This window comes from Engystomops pustulosus, chromosome 7 (assembly GCF_040894005.1).
Source record: "Engystomops pustulosus chromosome 7, aEngPut4.maternal, whole genome shotgun sequence".
NCBI lineage: Eukaryota > Metazoa > Chordata > Amphibia > Anura > Leptodactylidae > Engystomops > Engystomops pustulosus.
Genome location: NC_092417.1, coordinates 37437860 through 37462289, shown reverse-complemented (window position 1 = coordinate 37462289; position 24430 = coordinate 37437860). Strand labels below are relative to the sequence as shown.

At 41.5% G+C, this 24430-nt stretch overlaps 1 protein-coding gene across 15 annotated transcripts in view; it reads right to left on the bottom strand.

Annotated features, from left to right (window-relative positions):
• The window catches only part of RYR3 (ryanodine receptor 3), a 434191-nt gene that overhangs the window by 24120 nt on the left and 385641 nt on the right, over positions 1-24430 (bottom strand). For all 15 annotated transcript variants that reach the window (XM_072115452.1, XM_072115453.1, XM_072115457.1 and 12 more), the window contains 6 exons: positions 24068-24196; positions 18510-18614; positions 15963-16044; positions 11495-12807; positions 3343-3401; positions 665-836 (listed from right to left, as the gene is read on the bottom strand). In XM_072115452.1, the coding sequence (XP_071971553.1) occupies positions 665-836; positions 3343-3401; positions 11495-12807; positions 15963-16044; positions 18510-18614; positions 24068-24196 (1860 nt within the window). The remainder of the gene's footprint in view (positions 1-664; positions 837-3342; positions 3402-11494; positions 12808-15962; positions 16045-18509; positions 18615-24067; positions 24197-24430) is intronic.

Sequence of the window (24430 nt, the reverse complement as noted above, 5' to 3'; positions counted from 1 at the left end):
TCTATTTTCACAGTTCTGCTGCTTCTAACACACATAAAGGTATGATTACTCAGATCCCTGATAATGCCTACTGTTATATATGGCCAAACCTAATTTTAGACTCCCTTTAAGTGACAGAAAGTTTTTCATCAGGTAAGAAATGACAAGGTAGAGATACATGTAGTGTGCAGAGGACTAATCCCTCTTCTGTAAATGCCCCAGTGCCTCGATCACTGCAGATATCACTTGAAAAATGTCTCATACTCATGGCTTCATATACTTCCATTCTTCTGCCCCTCTGTGTCCTGGGATTTTATGTGAACTATACTGTGTGTGTGTGTGTGTGTATATATATATATAATATACTGTCATAGACTGCCCAATCTTATTTGCACTATTGCCAAATCCTATATACTACAATGGGATTGAGCTATAATACCAGTCACAGCCCACAGACGTGTAGCTATGTTTCTCTAAATCCCTACAATCCCTATAACACATTCAAGCCCATTATAAAATCGTGAGGAAGATCTATTAAAAAGTTTTACAACAGGAATGTGCCGATCAGATTCCTGCTATAACTTTTTTAAAATCCCTTTGGGAGGTGAAAGAACAATCCGATTGGTCCATTTTACACCGCTCTCCCAGCATTACCACTATGACCCAGGTAATCACTGCCACCTACCAGCATTTTGGTTTGATAAATCTCCAGTCCTGCCAAGAAGTTGGCCATAAATGCTTCAGGCTCCTCTTTTTTCTGGCCTCGTCTCTTCTTCCGCCTTGGCCCCTCTTTACTTTCCAAAAATTCTGACTGTTCTTCTGCCTTAGCCTTGTCCTTTTTCTCACCATCTTCAATGCTAAAAAAACACAAGACGATATTAAGAAATGTATTTACAGTATACAACTTGCCTGTGTGTTACATGGATCGCGGCTTCATGAATGGTGTGAAATGGGAGGTTCTTCCCAGGTTTTGTAGTTTTTACCTGAAGACGGGTTCCATTAGCCTATGGCTTATTCATTTCAAAAATGCCTTTTTTTAACAATATGAATAAATCCATAAATGTAATCAATTATTTAACATTACCTGGCTCCCAGCCAGCAGTGTGTGGTTAGTCCCGGGGGCAAGGGAAGAGGGGGCGGAGGAAAGTTCAAATGGCACAAGTCGTCTTTTCCTCAATCCTTCCTCCTCAGTCATGACCCTCCCTTGTTCCCTGAGTGGTGAGGAGGGATTAAGGAGAAGATGACTCGTGTCGTTTGAATAGCCCCGCCCCAGCATGGACTCGCCACACACTGTTGGCATAGAACTGGGTAATGTAAAATGATTAAAAAGCGCTGAATTTATTCATATTGTTGAAAAAGTCATTTTTGAAATGAACATCCTAGTGGCTCGAATCCATCATCAGGTAAAAATGACCTCCATGATGACAGGTTCCCTTTATTATTGGAAGCATTTTGGGTTACGGGGGTGGTTTTCTAAAACCCTCCCTGTTGGCTGAATTGCTAAGAAACTGCCCTGATGTTGTGTATCGACATTGCATCGTATCTTATTAAGTCAGGAGACGACACCCCAGCCTGACTCTTCTCTACCCCTGTGACTCTGTACAGGTAATTTGCATACAAAGTGCTGAATCTCCTCCCCAAAAAAGAGAAGACATCATTTAACTGTTGTAAATGACCTATAGGCGATGGCTTGTGAGCCTACAATAATTCTCATGGTAAGACCACTTAAAACATTAATGGTTATGATATAGTCAGGTTAGAGACCCTAAACCCTCGGCTGCATGATGAAGCTGATGACAGGTTCTCTTTTATCAAACTTAGACATTTGTATTTTGTTTTAAAAGTGTGAGATGTAATTGCTGAAGATTTCGAGCCCAAATTAACTTTAACCACTAGATGAATTATTAATAGACAACATACTCTACAGGAATCCATGTAGTAATGAAGTGCTGTACACAGAGCCTAATGGGATGGAGCTTTATATTTAGATTAGAGTTAATTATTTATATTTTAGTGAAAGGAAATTGGTTATGGTAAAAGGCAGCATAATGTGCAGGGAGAAGCTCAAACAGCAGGAGGATCTGAGCTGATAGGACACTGTGCACATATTGCAGGCAGCATGTTATAGAGCAGGAAGAAATGGGTAGATTGTACATAGTGTCCTATCTGCAGACACCATGTTATAGAGCAGGAGGAGCTGAGAAGATTGTACATAGTGTCCTATCTGCAGGCAGTATGTTATAGAGCAGGAGAAGCTGCGCAGATTGTACATAGTGTCCTATCTGCAGGCAGCATGTTATAGAACAGAAGGAGCTGAGAAGATTGTACATAGTGTCCTATCTGCAGGCAGCGTGTTATATAGCAGGAGGAGCTGAGAAGATTGTACATAGTGTCCTATCTGCAGGCAGCATGTTATAGAGCAGGAGGAGCTGAGCAGATTGTACATAGTGTCCTATCTGCAGGCAGCATGTTATAGAGCAGAAGGAGCTGATGAGATTGTACATAGTGTCCTATCTGCAGGCAGCGTGTTATAGAGCAGGAGGAGCTGAGAAGATTGTACATAGTGTCCTATCTGCAGGAATTGTGTTATATACTAACAGGAGCTGAGCAGGTTAATGTTTAGTTTTGTTGGAGAAGTTTTATAACTCCACTTCTTCTGGGCTCAACAGTCAGGCTGGGAGTCACCAGTCTCCTAAGCATAGAAAGTCCATTAGATTACAATAGGTTAAGGAGCTGCATAAATAGTAACTTGTTTACACCAAATAAAGCTTAATTTTAAAGAAGTTCAAGCCAGTAGATATAGGATATGCACTGAAGCAGAAAGAACATAGAACAGGAATATCCTTAAAGGAAATCTACCATCAGAATCCATCCTGATAATCCAGGGACATTACACATAGATCCAGGCACTGTGACTGTGGTAATCTTCTTTTATTTGTTATCCATGGCCGCCTCCCTTCTAAAATCAACTTTTAAAAATATGTAAATAAGCCTGAGGGGGTGTTACCATCATGCAGGAGCACGTCTCCTCCCACTGTGTGCTCACTGCTGCTGAGATTACAGGACGTGCAGGGGGGAGGGGGAGACTGAGAGGTGCTGCTGCACAGTGTAACAGTTGGTAAAGTCAGATCTGCCCTTCAACCTCATTAGCTTAATTCTAAAAGTTGATGTTAGAAGGCTGGAGGCCATGGATAACAAATATAAGAAGATTACCACAATCACAGTGCCTGGATGTATGAGTAATGGCTCTGGTTTATCATGATGGATTTTGATGTTAGATTTCCTAGGTTTTTCACACACAGATTTGCCTTTAGCTTGTGACGTTTCTGTGATGTCTGAAAGGCGACATTTCAGGGAACTTACTCTGCCTTCTCGGATTCTGCTTTTGAGTTGTCCTCATTTTCTTTAGCGATTTCCGCTGCCTGTAAGAACAAGGTAAGACATTCATTGTCGGGTGATTTGCGTTATTTTATTACCATTAAAAGAATTCAATTAGCCGGGTTATCTGTGCATAGTCGAGATCCTTTGCTTGCTTTACTCATACAGACTAAAGTCGTTCTGCAGCTAAACTAATTAAACAAGACAAGATTTTTGCAAGCGATACCAGAAGCCCTTTCTACAGCCGTTCCCTCCGGTAATTCCTTTCACGCTCCGTCTTAAGTGATAAGGAATTTTCTCAGAACTGTTTAAAGATCGGCTACTCGGCAACGTGATCCATGGACGACTCTGCCAGATCTACCGTAAGAAACTGGAAACACGGAAAATCCATTTGGTGATTGGTAATTTGTTCGGTTTTATGGCACAGTTATAATTCTGATCTTTATAACCCTGACCATACACAGACCATCTCAATTCCAAATGTTCCCATTAGGCCAGTTGTCCACGAGCAAGTTCGTTTCGAGGAACTCTCTATGTGCGGATTCCCTGGACCAAAACTCAAATCAATGATCTGAATGGAGATGATGAATGATTCTAGGTTCTATCGAGGACCTACGTTCAAGGCAAGAGCATGTCAGCAAGTTACTGACAGGGCTTCAGGACGAAAAAAGTCCTAAGTAAAGTCTAGAACGCAAGCCACAACTGAAAGAAGTTCACTCTGTGTGAGTTATAGCTCAGATGTAGCTGAGCTGAGAGTGTCCTTGTGTGTTTTATGCATCTCATCTCTGATCTGTCTCATCTCTCTTTCGATGTGTCAGATACTAGTCAATGTTTAGAAGCTAAATAAAAGTGTAGATAAACCCTGTGCCCTAATAATCTAAGCACATTGTCAGCACACAACATCTCATAGCACAGAGGGATCATGAAGCATCTGCTTAGAGAGTCCCTGCTCACACTCTTCCACTGACCATCACTGAGTGATAGAAGATAAAACAGCAATAACACTGAGTAACATTGTAAAGTAAAAGTTTAAAATTATATCTTATATGTACACATGTTGAGCAATATATATCATTGTTTGATCATGTACGTGTTGGAGGGGATTGCTGTGAGTGAGGATAGTGTTTATGTAGCACTATGGAAATATTATTAATAAAATAAAGGAATGAACGTCCCGAGATTTGCTTCAGGTTAAGGTCGGCCCAAATAATTTCAATTATCCTGACAATCTGAGGTGTGGTTGATCTGAATGTAACCTTTTATTGGCTCTTAAAACCAACACGGTGTTAGCAATGTATGATGATGTACAAGAGGGTAAGAAAGTGAAATCCCTTTTCCCTACTATCTTCCTATTACTTTGGGGTCCAGCTCCGTAGTTATAAACCTGCAGAACAGATCTCATTGATACTGCAGAGACTCATTACTTACTAATACTGTTTTCATATAAAGGGACACAGTCATTGTAAGAGAAGAATACAGATACACCCAGGGACAATGCCGAGGTCATTTATTTCCAGACGCGGCATTTATAATCCTATGAATCCTACGTCACTTCCCAGGACGCAGAGCAGAAATACGTTTAATGAGAACGATTATCGCTATTATATATTATCCAAGGTAAAAGGGAATCTCATATATGAGAAGGTGATGACAATGGCTGCAGACCAGAATCCTATAGTGTCCAAGATTCTACTCATCCAATATAAGTAAAGGGCGGAGAACCAAAATCCTAAAGTATTGGGCTCATGCGGTTATTACTGGGCTCACGGTGAACGTGGTGGCTAAAATGATAAGTTCTGACCCCATATATAAACTATAGGACACTTATCTATGGAATGGAAGCCCCTATACAGTTACCATATCCCTGATTCCCAGCAGTTTTTATGGAAGTGATAGAGTTATAAAAAGCAGCTAGAGCGGGACGCAGCGTCCGGCGCTCCGGACTGTTAATTATTCGCTCCTCCCTCTCCCAGGCTGTAGCTTCTTTCTATCACACTTTTTTTTTTTTTAATACAGTGAAACCTGGGTGTCACCATTAGGGAAGATGGGATCAAGGAGAAGGCGGCTATAGGTACTGTATATACTCAAGTATAAGCCGGGTTTTTCAGCGCAATTTTTGTTCATAATTATTTGTGTGGCCGTCCAAATAATTGACATATTGTGGATGGGAAATCTGGAGGAAATGTCATTTCCCACATTAATCTGCGCAATGTATTTAAAATGGTGAAAATCTGTCATGTAGTAACAGTAGTGTTTTATATGGCGAATATTCAGGGAGAAGCCAAATATAGAATCCATGCATAATATGTGCCAGGTGCAGGGAGGCTCATTCATACAGGTTGTACACAGGGCTGGCGCCAGCACTAAGCGTCCCCGGGCAAGTGCCGGGGTCCAGGGCTGCTGGGGGGCCCACATAAGGCTGTACATAAGATATACATGGGGGTGAGGGGCTTTAAAATAACCATGATGTATGGGATGATAAACTAGCGAATATTTTAGGGAACAGAAGTTTTACTTTCTGAATTTAATGCCACCACATGAGTTCACTGGAAAGGGGCCCAGTGAGGTTCTGTCGCCCAGGGGCCTACTGAAACTTGGAGCCGGCCCTGGTTGTACATAACTGACGTTAGATGCTGGATAGACTGGGGACACTTTAATGAACGTATGGGGAATATTTAGAGTTAGAATAAGAATACAAGACAAGAATAGTTTAAAGGGGTATTCCTCCCATGAAGACAAGTTTCTTATATGTACTCAGGATAACAAAATAACACATTTTCTAATCCACTGTTGTAAAAAAAAAAAGTCCAACCTCTCTCTATCAGTCCTGCTGTACAAAATTTCACTTGCCCCTAGACACGACCCTGTAACTTCAGACTTAGGGTCGGGCGCCATCTTAATTTTTGTGTGAGATCGTGCAGATGAGATTTCAGTGTCTTGTGCCTGCAGCCCCGCCCCCTGCACGGAGCTCAGAGACACAAACACTGATTCACTTCCTGGCAGGAGATTGAGGTGAAACAAGCTGCAAACTACAAGCTACAAGGAGATAAGTGACCCAGGGGAAGGGGGAGGCAGGCAGGCACATATCTGTGAGAACACAGATGTAGCAGCGCTGACTCTGTAATAGGCGTCTAATGGATCTCATGCATCCACATTAGTTGAGAGTCCTCAGTTGTTGATACTTTTTATTGGCTAACTAAAAAAGCATATTAGGCCTGATGAAGAGACCTTAGTAGTCTCAAAAGCTTGCAATTATCATAATCTTTTATACTTAGCCATTAAAAGGTATCAACAACTGAGGACACTCAACTTTCCTCAAAGTAACAGGAGCAGGTTTATACTATTCTTGTATATTCTAACGTTCGGACTAGCTCTGGATTTGGCACAAAATTTGCATAGAAAATCTGTAATTAAAGTACATTGGGACGAATAAGGTTTAACAAAATCCAATCTGTCACGGATCTTTTACAGATTTGCAATGGATTTTAAACAAAGCTGAGTCATAGGTGAGATCTGGGTCACATTCTGTGTGTAACATCTGCAGATTTTACATCTATGGTTAATGTGAGGAGTGCTGGTATTTGTAGTCCTTTTTCACGGCTGTAATCTTTAAGCTATATGAAGGCTCTAGATTAGAATGAAATATCCAGAATGATGTCATACAAAATTTACACAATCCATGTTTTTCATTTTGTTTGGTTACTTGAGAAAAGAATATGGCTACCAACCTGCACTAGGGGTGACATAAGGCGTACACTGTATATAGGAAGTCATGAGCCCTCCCAAATACTGAGGTTCAGTGGAGATTCATCAAGTTTGTAAATTGCAAAAACTTTTCCACCTGCTTTTCAAAGGAGTAACATTTAAAGTATAAAAGTTATATAATGTTCCATAAATAAGCTTAAAAATTGACATAAAATTACTTTGCAAGTTTCTGGCACTATAATTTAGTTTTGCAGTGTTTGATTCATTTTCTCAGCTTATATGTAACAGGGGAAAAGGGCAGGTATAAGGGAAAACCAGGGCCGGTATAAGGGGAAAACCAGGGCCGGTATAAGGGGAAAACCAGGGCAGGTATAAGGGGAAAACCAGGGCAGGTATAAGGGGAAAACCAGGGCAGGTATAAGGGGAAAACCAGGGCAGGTATAAGGGGAAAACCAGGGCAGGTATAAGGGGAAAACCAGGGCAACTATGAGGGAAACCGGGGTCGGTATAAGGGAAAACCGGGGCAAATATGAGGGAAAACCGGGGCAAATATGAGGGAAAACCGGGGCAGATATGAGGGAAAACTGGGGCAAGTATGAGGGAAAACCGGGGCCGGTATAAGGGAAAAGCCAGGGCCGGTATAAGGGAAAACCAGGGCCGGTATAAGGGAAAACCGGGGTAAATATGAGGGAAAACCAGGGCCGGTATAGGGAAAAACCAGGACAAGTATGAGGATAACCAGGGCCGGTATAAAGGAAAACCGGGGCCGGTATGAGGGAAGACCAGGGCTTGTAGATTGTATGTTTGGCCTCTGAGACTGAAAATCATTTCCATTCACCATATTGGGCTTGTTCCTAACTAGATGACAAGGGCAGTTGTAAAAATTTCTCCAACAAATCTTCCATGTGTGAATTCACCCTACGAGAGCCTAGAGGAATAATTCATCCCGGATGAGTACAATGTCCATGTGATTTATGAGAAAAGGATACAAGGTGTGACACCCCCCTGATATATTAGCTGAGATATAACGACTGGTGAGATGAGACATGAGGATCTTCTGCCCATTACACCTCAGCCCCAGCAATTTCCCTAAGTCACTGAATAGAAGTGAATGATTACTGTTGTTGTGCTGCCGTTGTAGGGGAAAACCCCTTTAAGGCGGCCGACTCCATGTTAGACATAAAATAATGTACTGCTAAAATGCAGTTAAAACAATCAAAATTTAATACAGAAAAGAAAAACAACTTTACAAAATAGTTAATATAATGAAATAACCCACAGAGCACATTAGGTGACAACAAACCAGCGGAAGTCAAGCTCTTCTCGCAGGGAATGATAAAAGCAATGTCCTATTAAGCTCTCACCAATGCCGTGACTCCATAGAGGCTAAAAGCTACAACACCCGACTAATACCAATCATTCCTGCATCCGGCGTAACGAGGACCCTAATAGCACATATAAGAATAATGAATCAGAAGAGAAGAAAATCAATTATTGTTCAATCTCCCCCACGCATCTAATCATACAGAATGTTTTCCAGCTACAAATTCTCTCCATAAAACAGCACATTATTGGCCGCCACAGTGTCACTTAGCTATTTCTGCTCCACCATATACAGACTATTAGTAACCAGCTCAAAGGTTTTTATTTTTTGACAATTATTAGTTCTATAATGTGAAATCTACATTTAAAAGGGGAACTCGCTGTGATCCGCAATGAAATACACAACGAGCCGTGTAATCACCTGCTGCAAAATGGATGCGTGCACTTCCTAAACACACCCGATTTTGCTAAATGTGATGCAGTATTAACCCCAATAACCAATTACTGCTAAATTAATCTGATAATCCTATTTACACTATTCTTGATTCTGGAAAACTTCTTAAAATTGAACATGGTATCCATTATGTAGCATGTTATAGAGCAGAAGCTGAGCAGATTGTACATAGTGTCCTATCTGCAGGCAGCATGTTATAGAGCCGGGGGAACTGAGCAGATTGTACATAGTGTCCTATCTGCAGGCAGCATGTTATAGAGCAGGAGGAGCTGAGCAGATTGTATTTAGTGTCCTATCTTCATGCAGCATGCTATAGAGCAGGAATAGCTGAGGAGATTGTACTTAGTGTCCCATCTGCAGGCAGCACGTTGTTATAGAGCAGGAGCAGCTTGGCCATAATGGTGGATATACGTTAATTACCTGCTCCAGATTTCTGGTGGATTTGGTTCCAGAAAACCCCAGTCTAAACCTTCTTCAATTTTCAAACTCATTCGACATAGAAAACATGGCCTTTGGAAGCTCTGTTGGAGCTGGCGAAACATTAATGAACTCTCCCCAATATATTATCAGCAGGCAGCATGTTATAGAGCCGGAGGAGAGCAGATCACTCCATCCCTTATAGGGAAAGGTACCTGGGGCACGAGCCTCGGGGCCCCCACCAGTGAGCATGAGGAGAGGGCTCCCACCATCCTGCCTGCCTCCACATTATGATGAGCAATATTGGTGTCCACAAAACATGGAGTTATCCAAACATTTCTAGATATAACAGAGGAACGGCACAACACAGAGTTGCCAAATAATAAGCCGGTCTATTGTTACTTATGAATAATACAAGTAGTTACTAACACAGACATTTGAAGAGAGGGAACAGGTCCTCTTTGAAGACTTTGGCATCAAACAGTACATCAAGTCTGGTAATTACATAAAATCTGCCCCGTCTAAGCATTAATTGCTGTCTTTATCGAAGAGAAAATGAGCATCGCACTTCCACATCAGATAAGGGCTGAATGCTATGATAATTATACTGTGTGACCTTGGCCCAATTCCTTAATGCTTGTTATAGCCAGTAAATTGCCTCTCTGATATAGTTCCCCTAAAGCTGAAATGTTAATGAATAAAAAGGATCTTCTGAATTCCCTGGTCGTTACAGCCATATGTCCTATGTGATGCTACGTTGCACCTACTGTAGTTTCCCATCTCTCCCAGAATATACAGTAACTTGCGTTTCGTGATAAGGCTCTCACCACTATTAAACGTCACATCAGGATAGTGGATATTACAATGAAAACAGACATTAAGTGTTGCCTCCAGGCAGCACAACACAGCATCTGCCAACTAACATGCATAACTAACTAGCGAGGCTCGCTTCATTAGTTCTCCCAGACAATGAGGGAGGAACGACTGCCAGCTCCAACTTCAACGCAACATCCAAGATCCTCCGGGAAGACAAAACCTGTTGTCTACTAGGAACACAGATACTTCTATTCCTCTTTTGATATTGCACCAAGGGGTAATGGATATGGCCATGCAGAAGATGGAATAAGAAGAACAACTAAGGGTTTGCTGATGATAAAATCTTTCCAAGTCAAGTTTGTAGAAAGGGCTAAGATTTTATCACATTAAGACAGATATGTAAACAAAATTATCTATACCTTCTTGGGGTTACCTATCTTCATTAGTACCTACCATGACCGGGAAACCATTGAGCCACCAACACTAAACAGCTATTTCTTTTTCCATGTACATGAAAGATCAGCCAAGTGTCCATGTTGTCCACCTTAATAGAGGTGGAGGCCAATTTAAAGGGAACCTGTCACCAGGAGACCCATTTTTAGCACTCCCCCAGTCCCCACAGAGCATAGTACATACACTGCCAAAGTGTTTTTGTATTAAAAATTGGTTTTACAAAAAAAAGATATGTTATATTGTACCTTTCATTAGCATCTGCTGTGTGACTAGGCAGTTGCACGCTGGGAGGGGCTGGAAAGGAGCAGTTTCCCCCCCACCCTTGGGGAACAGCTTCTCCATGTGTCCTTTTCAAATATATGAAAACGCCCATCACTGGGCTTAGCGACGCCCCCTGCTCCTCTACAGCCAATCCCGAGTGAGGGTAATTATTCATATATTTGAAAAGGACACATGGAGAAGCCGTTTCCCAAGGGTGGGGTGGGGGGGGGTACTGCTCCTTTACAGCCACTTCCAGGGGACGATTGCCTAGTCACACAGCAGATGCTAATGAAAGGTACAATATATCTTTTTTTCTGTAAAACCTATTTTTTATACAAAAACACTTTGGCAGTGTATGTACTATGCTCTGTGGGGACTGGGGAGTGCTAAAAATTGGTCTCCTGGTGACAGGTTCCCTTTAAGTTATCTCTGAAAACAAAATAATCATTAAGTGGAAGTTCAACATTTCCGACTCTTCCATTGCCCGACATCTGCCATTGAGGGATGGTCAAAACTCCATGCATATTTACATCAGCAAAGTTGACCATCATTCAACTAATATATATGGACATATTTATGTTTATTGATAAACAGATGTGCTATAAAATGTAATATTGAGAAAAAAGAAAATAATAAATCTAAATAAAAAACGCAAAGAAAGCAAATCCATATAACACTACAAGAGAGAAAAATAATGATGCTACTTACCAGAGCTTTTCTCTTCTTATTTACAGCACTCTCCAAACTGGTTGCATTTTCTGTGCTTGCAATTTCGGAGACATCCCCAAGACCAATTTCTTGGCCACGCTTGGAACCTTCATTTTTAGTTTGAATGCCGAAAATATCAGGAATATCCATATCTCCCTTGTCTCCTTTAACAAGATGTGCAAGCTCTGAAGATGAAGCGTTTTCAGATGAATCTGCTTTTTCATCTTCCAAAACATCATCATGGATTCCAAATTGTGTGGGATCAGGCATGTCTCCTAATATTTTGGTTACTTTAATGTTTTTGGCCCCTTCAACTAAGCCACCTCCAAATACGGTGCTCCAGAGAATCTGGAATATTCCCCATACTATCGTAAACACAAACTGGAACAAACCCACAAACAGCGTCCAAAAAAAGGAGAAGAAGACTTTGACTAATTCCTTGATAGTCATCTTTTTCACTTTCCGGAACTGTTTACCAATGTTCTTCAAGGTTAACATTTTGAAGAAATTAGACATATTTTTCCTAAGTGCTGTGCACGCAACAATAAAAGCAGATGATGACTCTAGAGACTTCTCTTCCTCGTCTTCTTCACCCACTTCGATCGTATGGTGGGGTTCCTCTTCTTCCTCTTCTTCAGGTCTGTCGGATGACTCTGAAATCTGAGATGCCAACTGCATCTCAAAAATTGTATCCTCGCAGAAGTTCACAAATAGTTCCATCTTTTCCTGTTCCCCACCTTCGTTGACCACATCAAATATAAATTGTCTTTTGGACTCCTTGACTTGTGGTTTCTCCCACTGCGTTCTACTGGATTCACTGATCTCAAAGTAAACTCTTTCTATTCTTTTTGCTCCCCCCATTATCTCGATACGCCCCAAGTATGGAGAAAAGTAGTTCAGAACACTGTTTGCAGGGTCCAACAGGCACTGGAGACGAGAGTCATTTGGCATGTGCTCTGAAAGATTGGTCAACAAAACAGCCACATTGAAGCCGATGTCTTTCGCGGGTTCGTGGAAACGATCCACAAACTCAACATAGTTAAACATATCATTTTCATCCGCTTCTGCACAGGAGAGGAGGAATTCAATTTCTGACTGAGCGTATTGTTTTTGCCCCTCCATGGCTTTTTGGAATTCTTTTTTGGAAATAATACCCTTTCCTTCTGGGTCATATTCCTTAAACGCGTCGGAGCTGGTTAGATCTTTCAGTTTTAGGAACATATCAAAGAATTTAAGTATCATTTCAACATTGCTAGATGATTCCACAAGGGTGTCCACCATCTGTTTTCCGATTGTCCCATTTACTACGTTGCCTGCAAGATAAAATCCCGAAACAATAAAAAATTATTATTTGAAATCCAAGTCAATACACCATCAGTTCAATAGACTCCATCTTATTAGATCAAAGATGGTGGACAATACTTTTTGTTGAAGGGTTTCTCAAATAAAAAGAGCTTATAGACCATTCTGCTGCAGGAAATTAATTCCAGTACAGTGCCCCCACTGGTGAAAATGTGCTAAGTCCTCCTGAGCAAAATACAGAACTCTATGTAGCTATTCTTTATTCTGGCTAATAGATCAGTCCTGAATGAAACTCTAAATTACCCTCTAGACCAGTCATGGCAAACCTTTTCAACGCCAAGTGCCCAAAATACAGTGCCGATGCAACAATTTAAACAGTAGCTTATTACTCCCTGCTCACATGTTTAAATTGTATAGGCACCTGAGGACACCAATACAGTAGAAAGAAGGAGGGTCCTGGGCTGCCTGGGACTGCAATAGGCCTTGAATCCTGTCTGGCGAAGTCTGCGGTGGGTTGATGGCACGGGTGCCCATAGAGAGGGCTCTGAGTGTAACCTCTGGCACCTGTGCCATAGGTTCACCACCACTGCTCATGACACAACATAAAATCTAATAGTTGACCTAATAAATCATCATGTATGTTATTTGGAAAATGTTATCATGATGAAAAACTTCAATATAGGCACCAATAAAAACCAAGCATATTTCCTGTTTATCAGATAAGTGATTCCACAATTGTCTGGCTATTATTTTTTTTCTCAAAAAGGCTTAGAATGAGTTGCAAAAACAAAAGAAGCAATAGACAGTCCACAGATCCCCGTTGCTCCTGCTCCATTGCAGCCTGGGTCCATTAGTGGTCTCTATTTCCTGGCTTTTCTTCACACACAAAATATCACTGGCAGAAGTGAGCCATTGCTCCAACCAATGATTGGCTGAACAGTCACTTCCTGTGTGTCTAGAGAGACCAGGAAGCAGGAAACGGTGGAGGATCGGTGAAGTAAGAATAGCTTCCTTTATTTTTTACATCAATTCTGAGACTTTTGGGAAATATAACTCGCTGGACAACTCTCTCAAAAGTCCTCCAAGTCAGTTTCTTCCATTCTTCTGCCTAATTTCTCATTTTTTTTTCATTCCTTTTTTTTTATTCAGAAGGAAAAAGAAATTAAAATGCTAAGTATATGCAAATGTAGTTAGTATAATGTTAATAAGGAAGGATTTTATTCATCATCCACAGAGGAGACAGCTGGCCTTAAATCCATAATTTGGTGTTCAGCATCTTATGTATTATTGGATGTGAAGGAATTGAGTCAGGACGAGTGATCTCCTGCAGTATGAGCCTCACAAAGAATACATAACACATCCAGATCTCAGAGTGTATCATATAGCACCGACAGTCAGAAATTCTACAATTGCTTATGTTTTCAGACAAGTGGTGCCCTTCACGGTACCCTAAAATGAAAAACTTGTTTGTTTGTCATCATCGCCCAACATCATATCCACCGGTGAAGATGCAGCTGGCTAACGTCATCATGTATAGGCAGTCTGGTTCTTCCTCAATAAATCTATATGTGAATCAAACCTCCCTGTTCCACCAATCAGACAAAGTCATACCCACCCATATGGGTACGGTGGGTAAAAATATAGACCTCAATTTGACCTCAAATTCTTTGCCGATCAAAAACCAAATAGAGGAAATCTAACAAACTTCTTGCAAACATCTTTTGCTGAAGTCAAATAATTTGTCTATTTTGAGAGTTCTGTTCTACTCTCGCCTTCTTCTAAAAAAAAAAGTATTGGATGGAGACCCCTGTTACTGTCATATACTAATTTAACCTGCAGAGATTTCATTCCGGCAGTGGAGCACACCTCTGGATATACTAATACTCAATATAAGTATTTTCGTTATCCAGTCAGCCAGTGGGGGGAAAGGAGGGGGGTAAATTCCATCCTTTAAATTGAATTGATGTTTACAAATAGAAAGTATTTGCAATTTGAGGTTGTATTTTGTTAATAGGGAAGAAGGAATATGGTCTAAATTAGCCTTTTTAGGCCACCACTTAAATATTTATTTTGCAAGAATCATGTATCGTAAAAAACACAATAGGGCTTATTTACTAAGGGTCCGCAGAACACACTTTTGTTGGATTTTGGAAATTTTGGGGATTAGGCCCACTGTGACAGCTATTTAGAAGGGGATTGTATCGCACGTGATCGGATTTTGGCGCATTGGTGGCGGCTTTCATGCGTCAGAAATTTGGGGGCGGACCCTTGGACGATCCGACTGATTCGGACTGAGTGCGGGAAGAAGAATCTGTACTCAGTCGGACCTGAGCAGTGAAGCGGCACATGCAGGAAATTGGGCGCACGATCTTTGTGAATCGCGGCAGATGTGCATGATCGTCGGACAATGCACTCCGTCAGCCGGGTGAGTAAATGTGCCCCAATAAGTTCTTACAAGATATTGTTTTTGCGCCTAGGGTTCTCAATAAGACCCTAGTTGGTTCTCCCAGATTATATTTGCGCTGATAAAGTTCCCAGTTGGCTGCTGGAAGCTGCAGGTCATGTGATTCCAGGCAGTAGGACTTCCAGTAATGTTCCATTTCCGGCAGATGGAGGAGGCAATGCAGTCATTATATGCAGTCACTATATGTATCTCCATTATTGCTCCCATATCAGTGATTGGAGGGGCTGCAGATGTTTTGGCACGTCCCTCCAACCACTGCTTGGTTGTGATTAAGATGGAGTACAGACAGTTGTGACTGCACAGCTTCCTCCATCACCTAGAAACCAGCAGCGCACGTGAAATAACAGGAAGTCCCAGGTCCTACTTCTGGTGTGTCCCCATCCCTTCCCCCAAAGTTCTTGAAACTACACAGCAACTTTACCATGTGAAGTATTATATAGGGAAACATTATTAGGGTCTTATACTTATCCTGATAAAGTTTCCTACACGTAGCTGACCCCTTTAACTTGTAGTTTATTGGTAGCAATTACAAGGATTGGAAATACCCTTTAAGATCTGAGCAGCTAATGTGCAATAAAATCCTTAAAGAGATTTTCACTTGAAGGATAAGAATCTTTACAGTCAATTTGCATAGAAAATCCTAAAACTGATGTCCACATGCACAGCACAATATTATGTGGCAGAAATGTAATACAACCCTACCTTCTAGAAGGGAGAGCAGCATCACCACCATATCTTGAAGGAGATCTAGAAGTTGTTTTAGAAGTTCGATCTGGCTGGAATCCTTAAAGAAGAATGAAGGAACAGGTTACACTGTAGTATATGCTGCCCAACTCCATAATGATGGCTAGAATTGGCCTTTTATTCACTATATAATCCCTATCCTAAGTTTTGTCATGGATGGAGACAATGTTAAGACATCAGCACTATGCAGATGTCAGGCAGTATGTTACTGCCATATCTTAATCGTCATTTCACCAGTCCATTTACTTGTCAACTCAACAGGTTTTACATCAATCAAAACCCAGAAGAAGACCACAAAACTGAATAAAACATGACAGGACAGTACACGAAATGTGAAGCCCCTTGGGAGACTCCAGGAGATGAGATGCCAGAAGACTTTAACCACGGAGAAGATTTCTCCTACACGGCAATTATTCATCAAGTCACATATACTGATTCCAATTAGCAAATTCTTCCATGAGTCACTGAGAAGTCCCTCTCCAGGGTGAGAAAACCTTAAAGCTCAAACATTTTGCACATTAACTCAAGAAAAAATACATTCAAACTTGTTTTGAGTTTTAGTACTTTTAGGTACGTCTGACTGTTCAGCTAGAACTTCATCGAGCCTGACTGATGAGCAATCTTCTAAGGTGTATCCGGTACAGAGAGATCAGATCTGGGCTACTAAAGCGATTAAATGAGATGTCACCACAGTGACCCCTTGTCAACCACTGGAATATATTTGCAAGAAAACTAGAAACTTAGCACTTGCTTTAACTCATATTTCTTTAATTACAGGTTCAAGCCAAACGGAACCGGCACCATTGCGTCTTTTGTTACAGGTGGTTGGATTTCTACAAGATGGACTCATGGGACGGATCATTCCCAATGAGTGTAATCTGTGCTAAATATGTGATCCTCATTTTAAGGGTCAATTCACATTAACATTTGAGGGATGTACCGTATTTTCCGGGCCATTAGGCGCACCGGAATATAAGGCGCAACAGTCCGATGCGTCTTATATATGTAATAATTCCATATATAAGGCGCATCGGGCTATAAGGCGCAGGGTCGGGGGCGTGGCGGAGGTCCGGGGGTGGAGCGGAGACCCGACAGGACGCGACGCCGAGAAGAGACGCGGAACGCGGGGAAGGTGAGGGGGAGGTGAAGAATAGAATACTTACATAGGTCCCCGCTACCGGAGACAGCAGATCTCCAGCGGGAACTGCAGACCACGCGGCAGAAGTTGTTTGTGCCGCGTGGTCTGCAGTTCCCGCTGGAGATCTGCTGTCTCCGGTAGCGGGGACCTATGTAAGTAGGGTCCGCTGCCCTCATATAGGGCGCACCGGACTATAAGGCGCACTTTGGATTTCCAAGGAAATCCAAGGCTTTTAAGTGCGCCTTATAGTCTGGAAAATACGGTATATCCAGGCGCAAATTTGTGGATGGATATACTTCCCCCATAGGTGTTTAAAGGCAGCACGTGGCTGAGTGGGTAGCACTTCTGCCTTGCAGCGCAAAGAGGTCAACATCTGCAAAGAGTTGGTATGTTCTCTCCGTGTTTGCGTGGGTTTCTTCCGGGCCCTCCGGTTTCCTCACACACTACAAAAACATACTGGTAGGTTGATTATATTGTGAGCTCCATTGGGGACAGGGACCAATTTGACAAGCTTTGTGCAGCGCTGCATAATCTGTGTGCGCTACATAAATAAAAAATTATTATTATTATTATAGTGCCCAGGTTTGGAGTGCTCACCGTACCGTGCTGTGGCCGCAAAAAAGATCTTCAGCTGTAAGAACGGCTGTGTGGTTCTGTTTTATATGGAGAGGGGAGAGGTAAGAGCACCGGTCAGGTATGCTCACTTCTCCTCCTCTCCAGCGACCATGACCAGGCGGGCATATGTCCTTGTGAATGTAGCCTCAGTCTACTGAAGTTGTCCTAAGTGAGGACAATTTGGAACCATGTGATAATAATCTTGTAATTCCCTTCCTTTGTATCAAAATTCCATGACAAACTTTTTGGAATACTTAGCAATTTTTCTACACTTTTTCCCTGAAATTCCAGCCAGTAAGACTACATGCACACGACTGTGCGTGCATTATGGGCCCTTGTTTGTGGCCCTCGGCTGGTGAGCTCCACACACCCTGACCAAGTCCTTAGGAAAAAACTAATAGTGCCAAAAATCAGGGCAGAAATAGGACCTACTCTACAATTTTACAGGGGCAGTGTGATATGGTGCATGCACCATGACCGTACACAATACACCCCAACAGGGGCCATGAATTAGCTGCCGTTTTTGCGGCTAGCTCGCGGTCCCCATTTACAGTTGTGTGCATGAGCCTTAAGAAACATTATCTGTAATGCAGCTTAAAAACTAAACAAAAGTGAAAGTCTGCTATGTTATTGTTCTATTGTTTTTGGAACAGGCCTCCCACTGTGCTACTATAACACTAGACTGAAACTTTGTAAAGATACATGATACACATAAGCATAGTCATTCCTGGAAACACTCGGATCTCGTATACCTGTGACAGCTTCATCTGCATGTTGGCGAAAACATGGAGGAAACCAACCACTGCATCCCATAGCCGGCTGTGTGCCAAACTCTGCTGGTTACCTATGCACGGACCCTGCAAACAAAGGATATAACAATGGATGAGAGAGGGAAGGAAGAATAAAGCATTTTGGTTAAACTGTTTCTATTAAGTCAAACAGGGGCGTAACTAGGAGAGGCAGAGCCCCATAACAAACTTCTGAATGGGGCCCACTTCCTTCTTACAAATATACACATTACACACATATATATATATATATATATATATATATATACATATGCACCCGTAGAGAACATATACACATCACATATACATACAGTTCCATATACATATGCACAGCATTTATATACACATATGGTATATACACACCAGATACACATACAGCAGATACACACACATATACAACATATATACATATTATATATGTTATATACAAGGTACAGTATAATATGTATATAATGGTGCACATCCTCCACTCTTTAGTGTGTCAGGTCGGGTGACGGGGCCCCCTGACACTGCGGGCCCCATTGCAGCCGTAGTTACACACTAATATTAAATATGATTATATACAGATTGGTTTCACATTTTATAATGGATTCTTTCTTCATATACAATAAGTAAAGTTGTATGTAGTTTTTAAGCCCCTATTACTGATACAGAGCTCCAAACCTCCTAGCACAGTCAAATTATAATAATGTCAGCATTAACATAACATAGTTAACTCAATAACACCAGGTCACCCATATAGTATATGATTGGAGAAATAACAAGCCCTGCACCTTCCCTGCTTCACCGCCTTCCTGGGAAGTACAGATTATCTGGAGTAACAGGCAGCAAGATTGGAGTAGAGACCGTCCTTGTTATGAGGTGAGAACTGAGCCATTTATAATTTCATTTTGCTGGAACGGCCCTTTAATTGTATGTCTATGCTGGGGAAATCACTCTCTTTATGTGGAAACTAGTGATCTGACCACTATATGCAGTTAAATCCGTACGGAAATTTAGATGTAAGTGATGATTAAAGGGAACCTGTCATCACATTTTTCACAAATACAGCTGGTGATAGGTTCCCATAGGTTCCCTGCATAACACAACAGACTATGAAGGAGTCATATAGACCAGATCTACACTGAAAATCCCTTGTGACACCTCCGATGCTTCTTCTTAGCGATATGACAGTATTTTGGCTTGGATGGACGTGTATGAGCTGAGCAGCAGACTGAACAATGCCTCATTTCCAAGAATGTTTATTCAAACTATTCTGCAGAAATTTTTGGCTTTTTATATGATAAAATCCAGGCTTTTCTGCATAAAATATGCTCAGCCAAAGCAACACAGTCATAATTTATGTATCTTTGAAATCAGAATATTTGTTAGAAAAACTTCCTTGGCAGAATATAGTCTCCTCCGATTCCTCGGGCCTTGTCTTATCTGCGGCAAGAAGTACGAGTCAGCGTTCTAGGAAGGGCTTTGTGTGTGATGTGCGCTGAGCGGGGCTCACACGTCGCACGGCTGCTCCGGTGCAGATTGGACACATCAAGGAGAGATCTGTTGGAGAATTCCATGAAAGCAAATTTTCTGGCAGGCGAAAAACTCTACTGTGTGCGAGCGAATGTGCGCCAGCTCTTTCTGGCGGCGGAGACAAAGCCGAGCAGATGTCTTCACCCACAAGGTCAGTTGTCAGATCCTTTCACACATTTCTTAATCATGATTATGATATCAATGTGAAGGGAAGAGGCTCAGTTTTCACCTTAACCGCAATGTGTTCCCTATAGCACAAAGCCGCCAAAATGATGTAGTATAAGTATCTATACTGAGCACCACTGGTGGCCCGGACCCAGTACAGTCACTGGTGGAAGTAACAGGACTAAACTAAGAAGTTTTCACCACTAAACATCCAACCCTATCAAGGGGCTTATCCTATTTGTCATATCTTCTTTTAACTTAAAACTCACTTGATTGCTATATATAAAATATATAGCAATGATATAAAAAAAAAAATTTACTCGTAGTATATGCATCACAAGAAATAAGCAGAGAAGAGTCACTTTTTGCTTGAGATGAGTCACTTTTAGAAGCTGCAGCGGGTGCGTCATTTCAAATGGGGCTATCTACAGTTTTCTAGAACCATAGTTTTGGTGTCATCATAAAGATAGGAATCTCTTCTTTCAGATAACATCAGGATTATCTTTCCTAGGCTACAGATACTGGAGACACAGACAATTAAAGGGGTTTTCCCACGAAGACAACTTAGGCCCTATCCATGTGCCCCCATCAGTGCTGAGACCCCCACAGATCATGAAAACAAGGGGTCCGACTGAGACCTCATTACTCCATGAGAGTAATGGAGCAGCCGGTCGTGCATGACGTTCTGCTCCATTAATGTCTATGGAGCTGGTGGAGATCTTGGAGCGCAGTGCTCGGCAATTACCATCAGCTCTATAATTAATGGAGCAGAACGGTCCTGTGTGGCCGTCTTCTCCATTAGTCTGAGGAGAGGCGAGGGGGTCCATCGGACCACTCGTTTTTGCGATCTGCGGGAGTCTCAGCTTAGCATGTTTTTGTGGGAAAACCCCTTTAAAAACATATATGGGACCTATATGCTTATCTACAACTCATTTATTTTTGCCTATGTCTTTAACAGCTCATGCATGCAGTCCTGTAGCTCACAGAACCATAATCCTTATGCAATGTGGAGAGTCATAGAAGAGTCACTTTTTTGCTGGAGATGAGTCACTTTTAGAGGCTGCAGGGGAGCGTCATTTCAGATTGTGCTATTTCCAGTTCTCTAGCACCTAAAATCATGGTTTTTGGTGTTAAAAACATAGGCAGTAGCTGGATATTTATCTACAGTACATATTCCCACCTTTAACTGCCCATATCTAAACATATCCCCCACTAGGGGAAATTATTTGCCACGGTTACTACACATACTTTCTACAGGCAGTTCTCTTGCTCTCAGAACCAGAATCATAATCCTGATACGATCTGAAAGATGAGATTCTTATCTTTAATATTATGCCAAAACCATGGCTACAGAGCCTAAGAGAGGGGTGGCTAAAGTAAGGCTCCTCCTCCAGCCTCTAAACATCACTCTTCTCAGGTAAAAAAATGACTCTTCTCAGCTCATCTGTATATGAATTTGGAACCGATATTTTGGCCTCTCCTGACAAATTCATGGCCAATGAGATTTAGATGGAGGTGCAGAATTCTTTCACATCCATGTTGCATCCTAGGAGGCCGCTTCCCCCCGGCCTTGACACTTTAGGGTGGAACGTACCAAAAATAAATGCTAATTGCAGATGATCACTGCAGTAGTCGGGCTCATACGTAAAAGAAATGTCATCCTACATTGTAGGCCGTCGTTCTCTATCGATTCCCTCTCTGTCAGAAGGAATCACACGCCCGGCTCTTACATACAGCAATGTCAGCGCACAAAAAATCATAAACATAAAGATGCTAAAATGTCAACCGAGGATAATGAACCCTGGAGAGATTCAGACGAAAGAGAATGAAACAGTAATAAATGAGTTGTGGTCAATTAGCTCTTACTTCAAATCGAAACCAATCAACCCTTCATACCCCGCTAAAAGATCATGTTTATTAGGGCTGCGCTAAAACATAGTATAATAAACTAATCACACTATACAGAGAAACATAGTAACAGACTACGGAAGGACAGATCTAAGGAAACCATCGAGTCATAATTGTTCTGGTGGAATCACAGAAGAGCGGCATATGGGAAAAGGTTCTCTAGAATTGTTGTCCTCTTAAAGGGAACCTGTCAGCAGATTTTACCCCATGAAACTAACAGGTAGGGGATGAAATATACTTTCTAGAATTCCCACTGTTATGTAAGAACTTGCCCGTTTACCTATAAGTAAAATCTCCTCCAAAGTCATGTGAGAATGAGCAGAGAAGAGTCATATTTGCCTGATATGAGTCACTTTTAGAGGCTGAAGAGTGACTCTTCTTCTGTTCTATAGGATCTACAAAAATGGTTTTGGTGCCATATTAAATATAGGACAGTAATATCAGGAATGTCAGGACATTTGTAGATCTGTGATTTATGAAACTAGAAACAGTAACTTGATCTTTATCTGGTGCTACTAAGTCTTTAATTGCATCTGTATCTCTAGTTCTATACATATGATACAATCTGAAAAATTGGATTATTAAATTTGATTATTAAAATGAGACCAAAAGCATGACTCTAGGCAGGGGTGTAACTACAGGGGTAGCAGTCACAGCAACTGCAATGGGGCCCACAGTATCAGGGGGCCCCTGGCATCTGGGGTATTAGGTGTGTATATCGTATTGTAAGTATGTGTGTATTTACTGAATGTTTGTATGTGCTAATATATGTATTTGTGTATATGTGATGCGTATATGGTAATATATCTATGTGTGTATATGTGATGTGTATATGGTAATATATCTATGTGTGTATATGTGATGTGTATTTGGTATGTGTGTCTATGCTGTATGTATATAGTATATATCTGTGTATAAATGTGTGTAATTGTAGAAAACATGTGTGAGTATACATGTATGTATATGTTTTATAGGGAAAAAGGGCCTCATTCAGAAGTCAGCTATGGGGCCCTACCTCTCCTAGTTACGCCCCTGACTCTAGGTACTATAGACCCAGATAGGGGCGTCTAGTGGCACTCTCCTTGCGGCCTCTAAACTTGAACAGCAGTGTCAATCATAGCCATGGCTAGTTGCTATAGGCATCAATTTCTGTAGCTCATTCTGTAGCACACAAAAACACAATCCTGATGGGATCTGAAAGATGAGATTGTTACCTTTTTTTTTTTTTTTTAACTGTCTTATTGAATAATATACATACAATAAAACATTGCAGTTCTCGCATGCCAGCAAGGTTTCATTATACATACAACGATTGCACACAAATTACATACAGAAATAATGATTCTATACATAAACCGGGCCTAACAAGAAGGCTTGGACTCCGTATGAGATTGTTATCTTTAATATGACACCAGCATGTTTCTATGTACTATAGTTATTGGCGTCTGAAGTAATGTCTCTCCTCCAGTGTCTAAACTTGACTCATCTCAAGCAAAATATGACTCTTCTCATTTTCACTTGACCTTAGAGGAGATTTTTTTTTTTTAATAGGTAAACAGGTGAGATTTCACATGAGAGAGGGAATTTTAGAATGGACCTTTCATACTGTACTGAGTGGTTAAATGGGGTAAAATCTGGTGACTTGTTCCCTTTAAACTGCTAAATCCATCCAACAAGTAAAATATACACGTGTACATTCTATAAAAAGATCGAGCCCAGAATTCATCAATGATAGAAGTCAGGAGAATGTACACAGTGAATGCGGCCGTACCGGCAAGTAACAATTACCGGCTAACGCCAGTCACAAAGTGTCCATGTATAAAACTCATGGCGGCCGGATGGATTCTGGACCCGCTGTTTGCTTCAGGTCACTGGTTCAATAGGAAAACAGAGTGAAATGGGCACCTTTTACAAAGTGGCGGCTGTCGTCTTACCTGAATGTATTCTGTGAGTGAATTAAATATTTGCTTGGTCACAGCCAGAGACTTTGAGAAGTTGTGCTGCCCGGATTCATCAATCACGTCCTTCCCTGAGTAGTACCAGTAGAAGTCACTGATAGATTCCTGCAGAGGAAGCACATTAGCCTCAGCCGAGCCGGATAAACATACGGACCTCTATATGTCATCTAATGCCACAGCCATGAAATATTACTACGGGTTATAGGCAGGAGCCACAATCACAATGCAATGACTTACATTTCATCAATTCTGAGCAGATAACATCCTGCCCATTAATGGGGTTTTTCCCATCCATGGTATATCCACATCCGTGTCACAAATTACTTAGGCCTTGTGCAC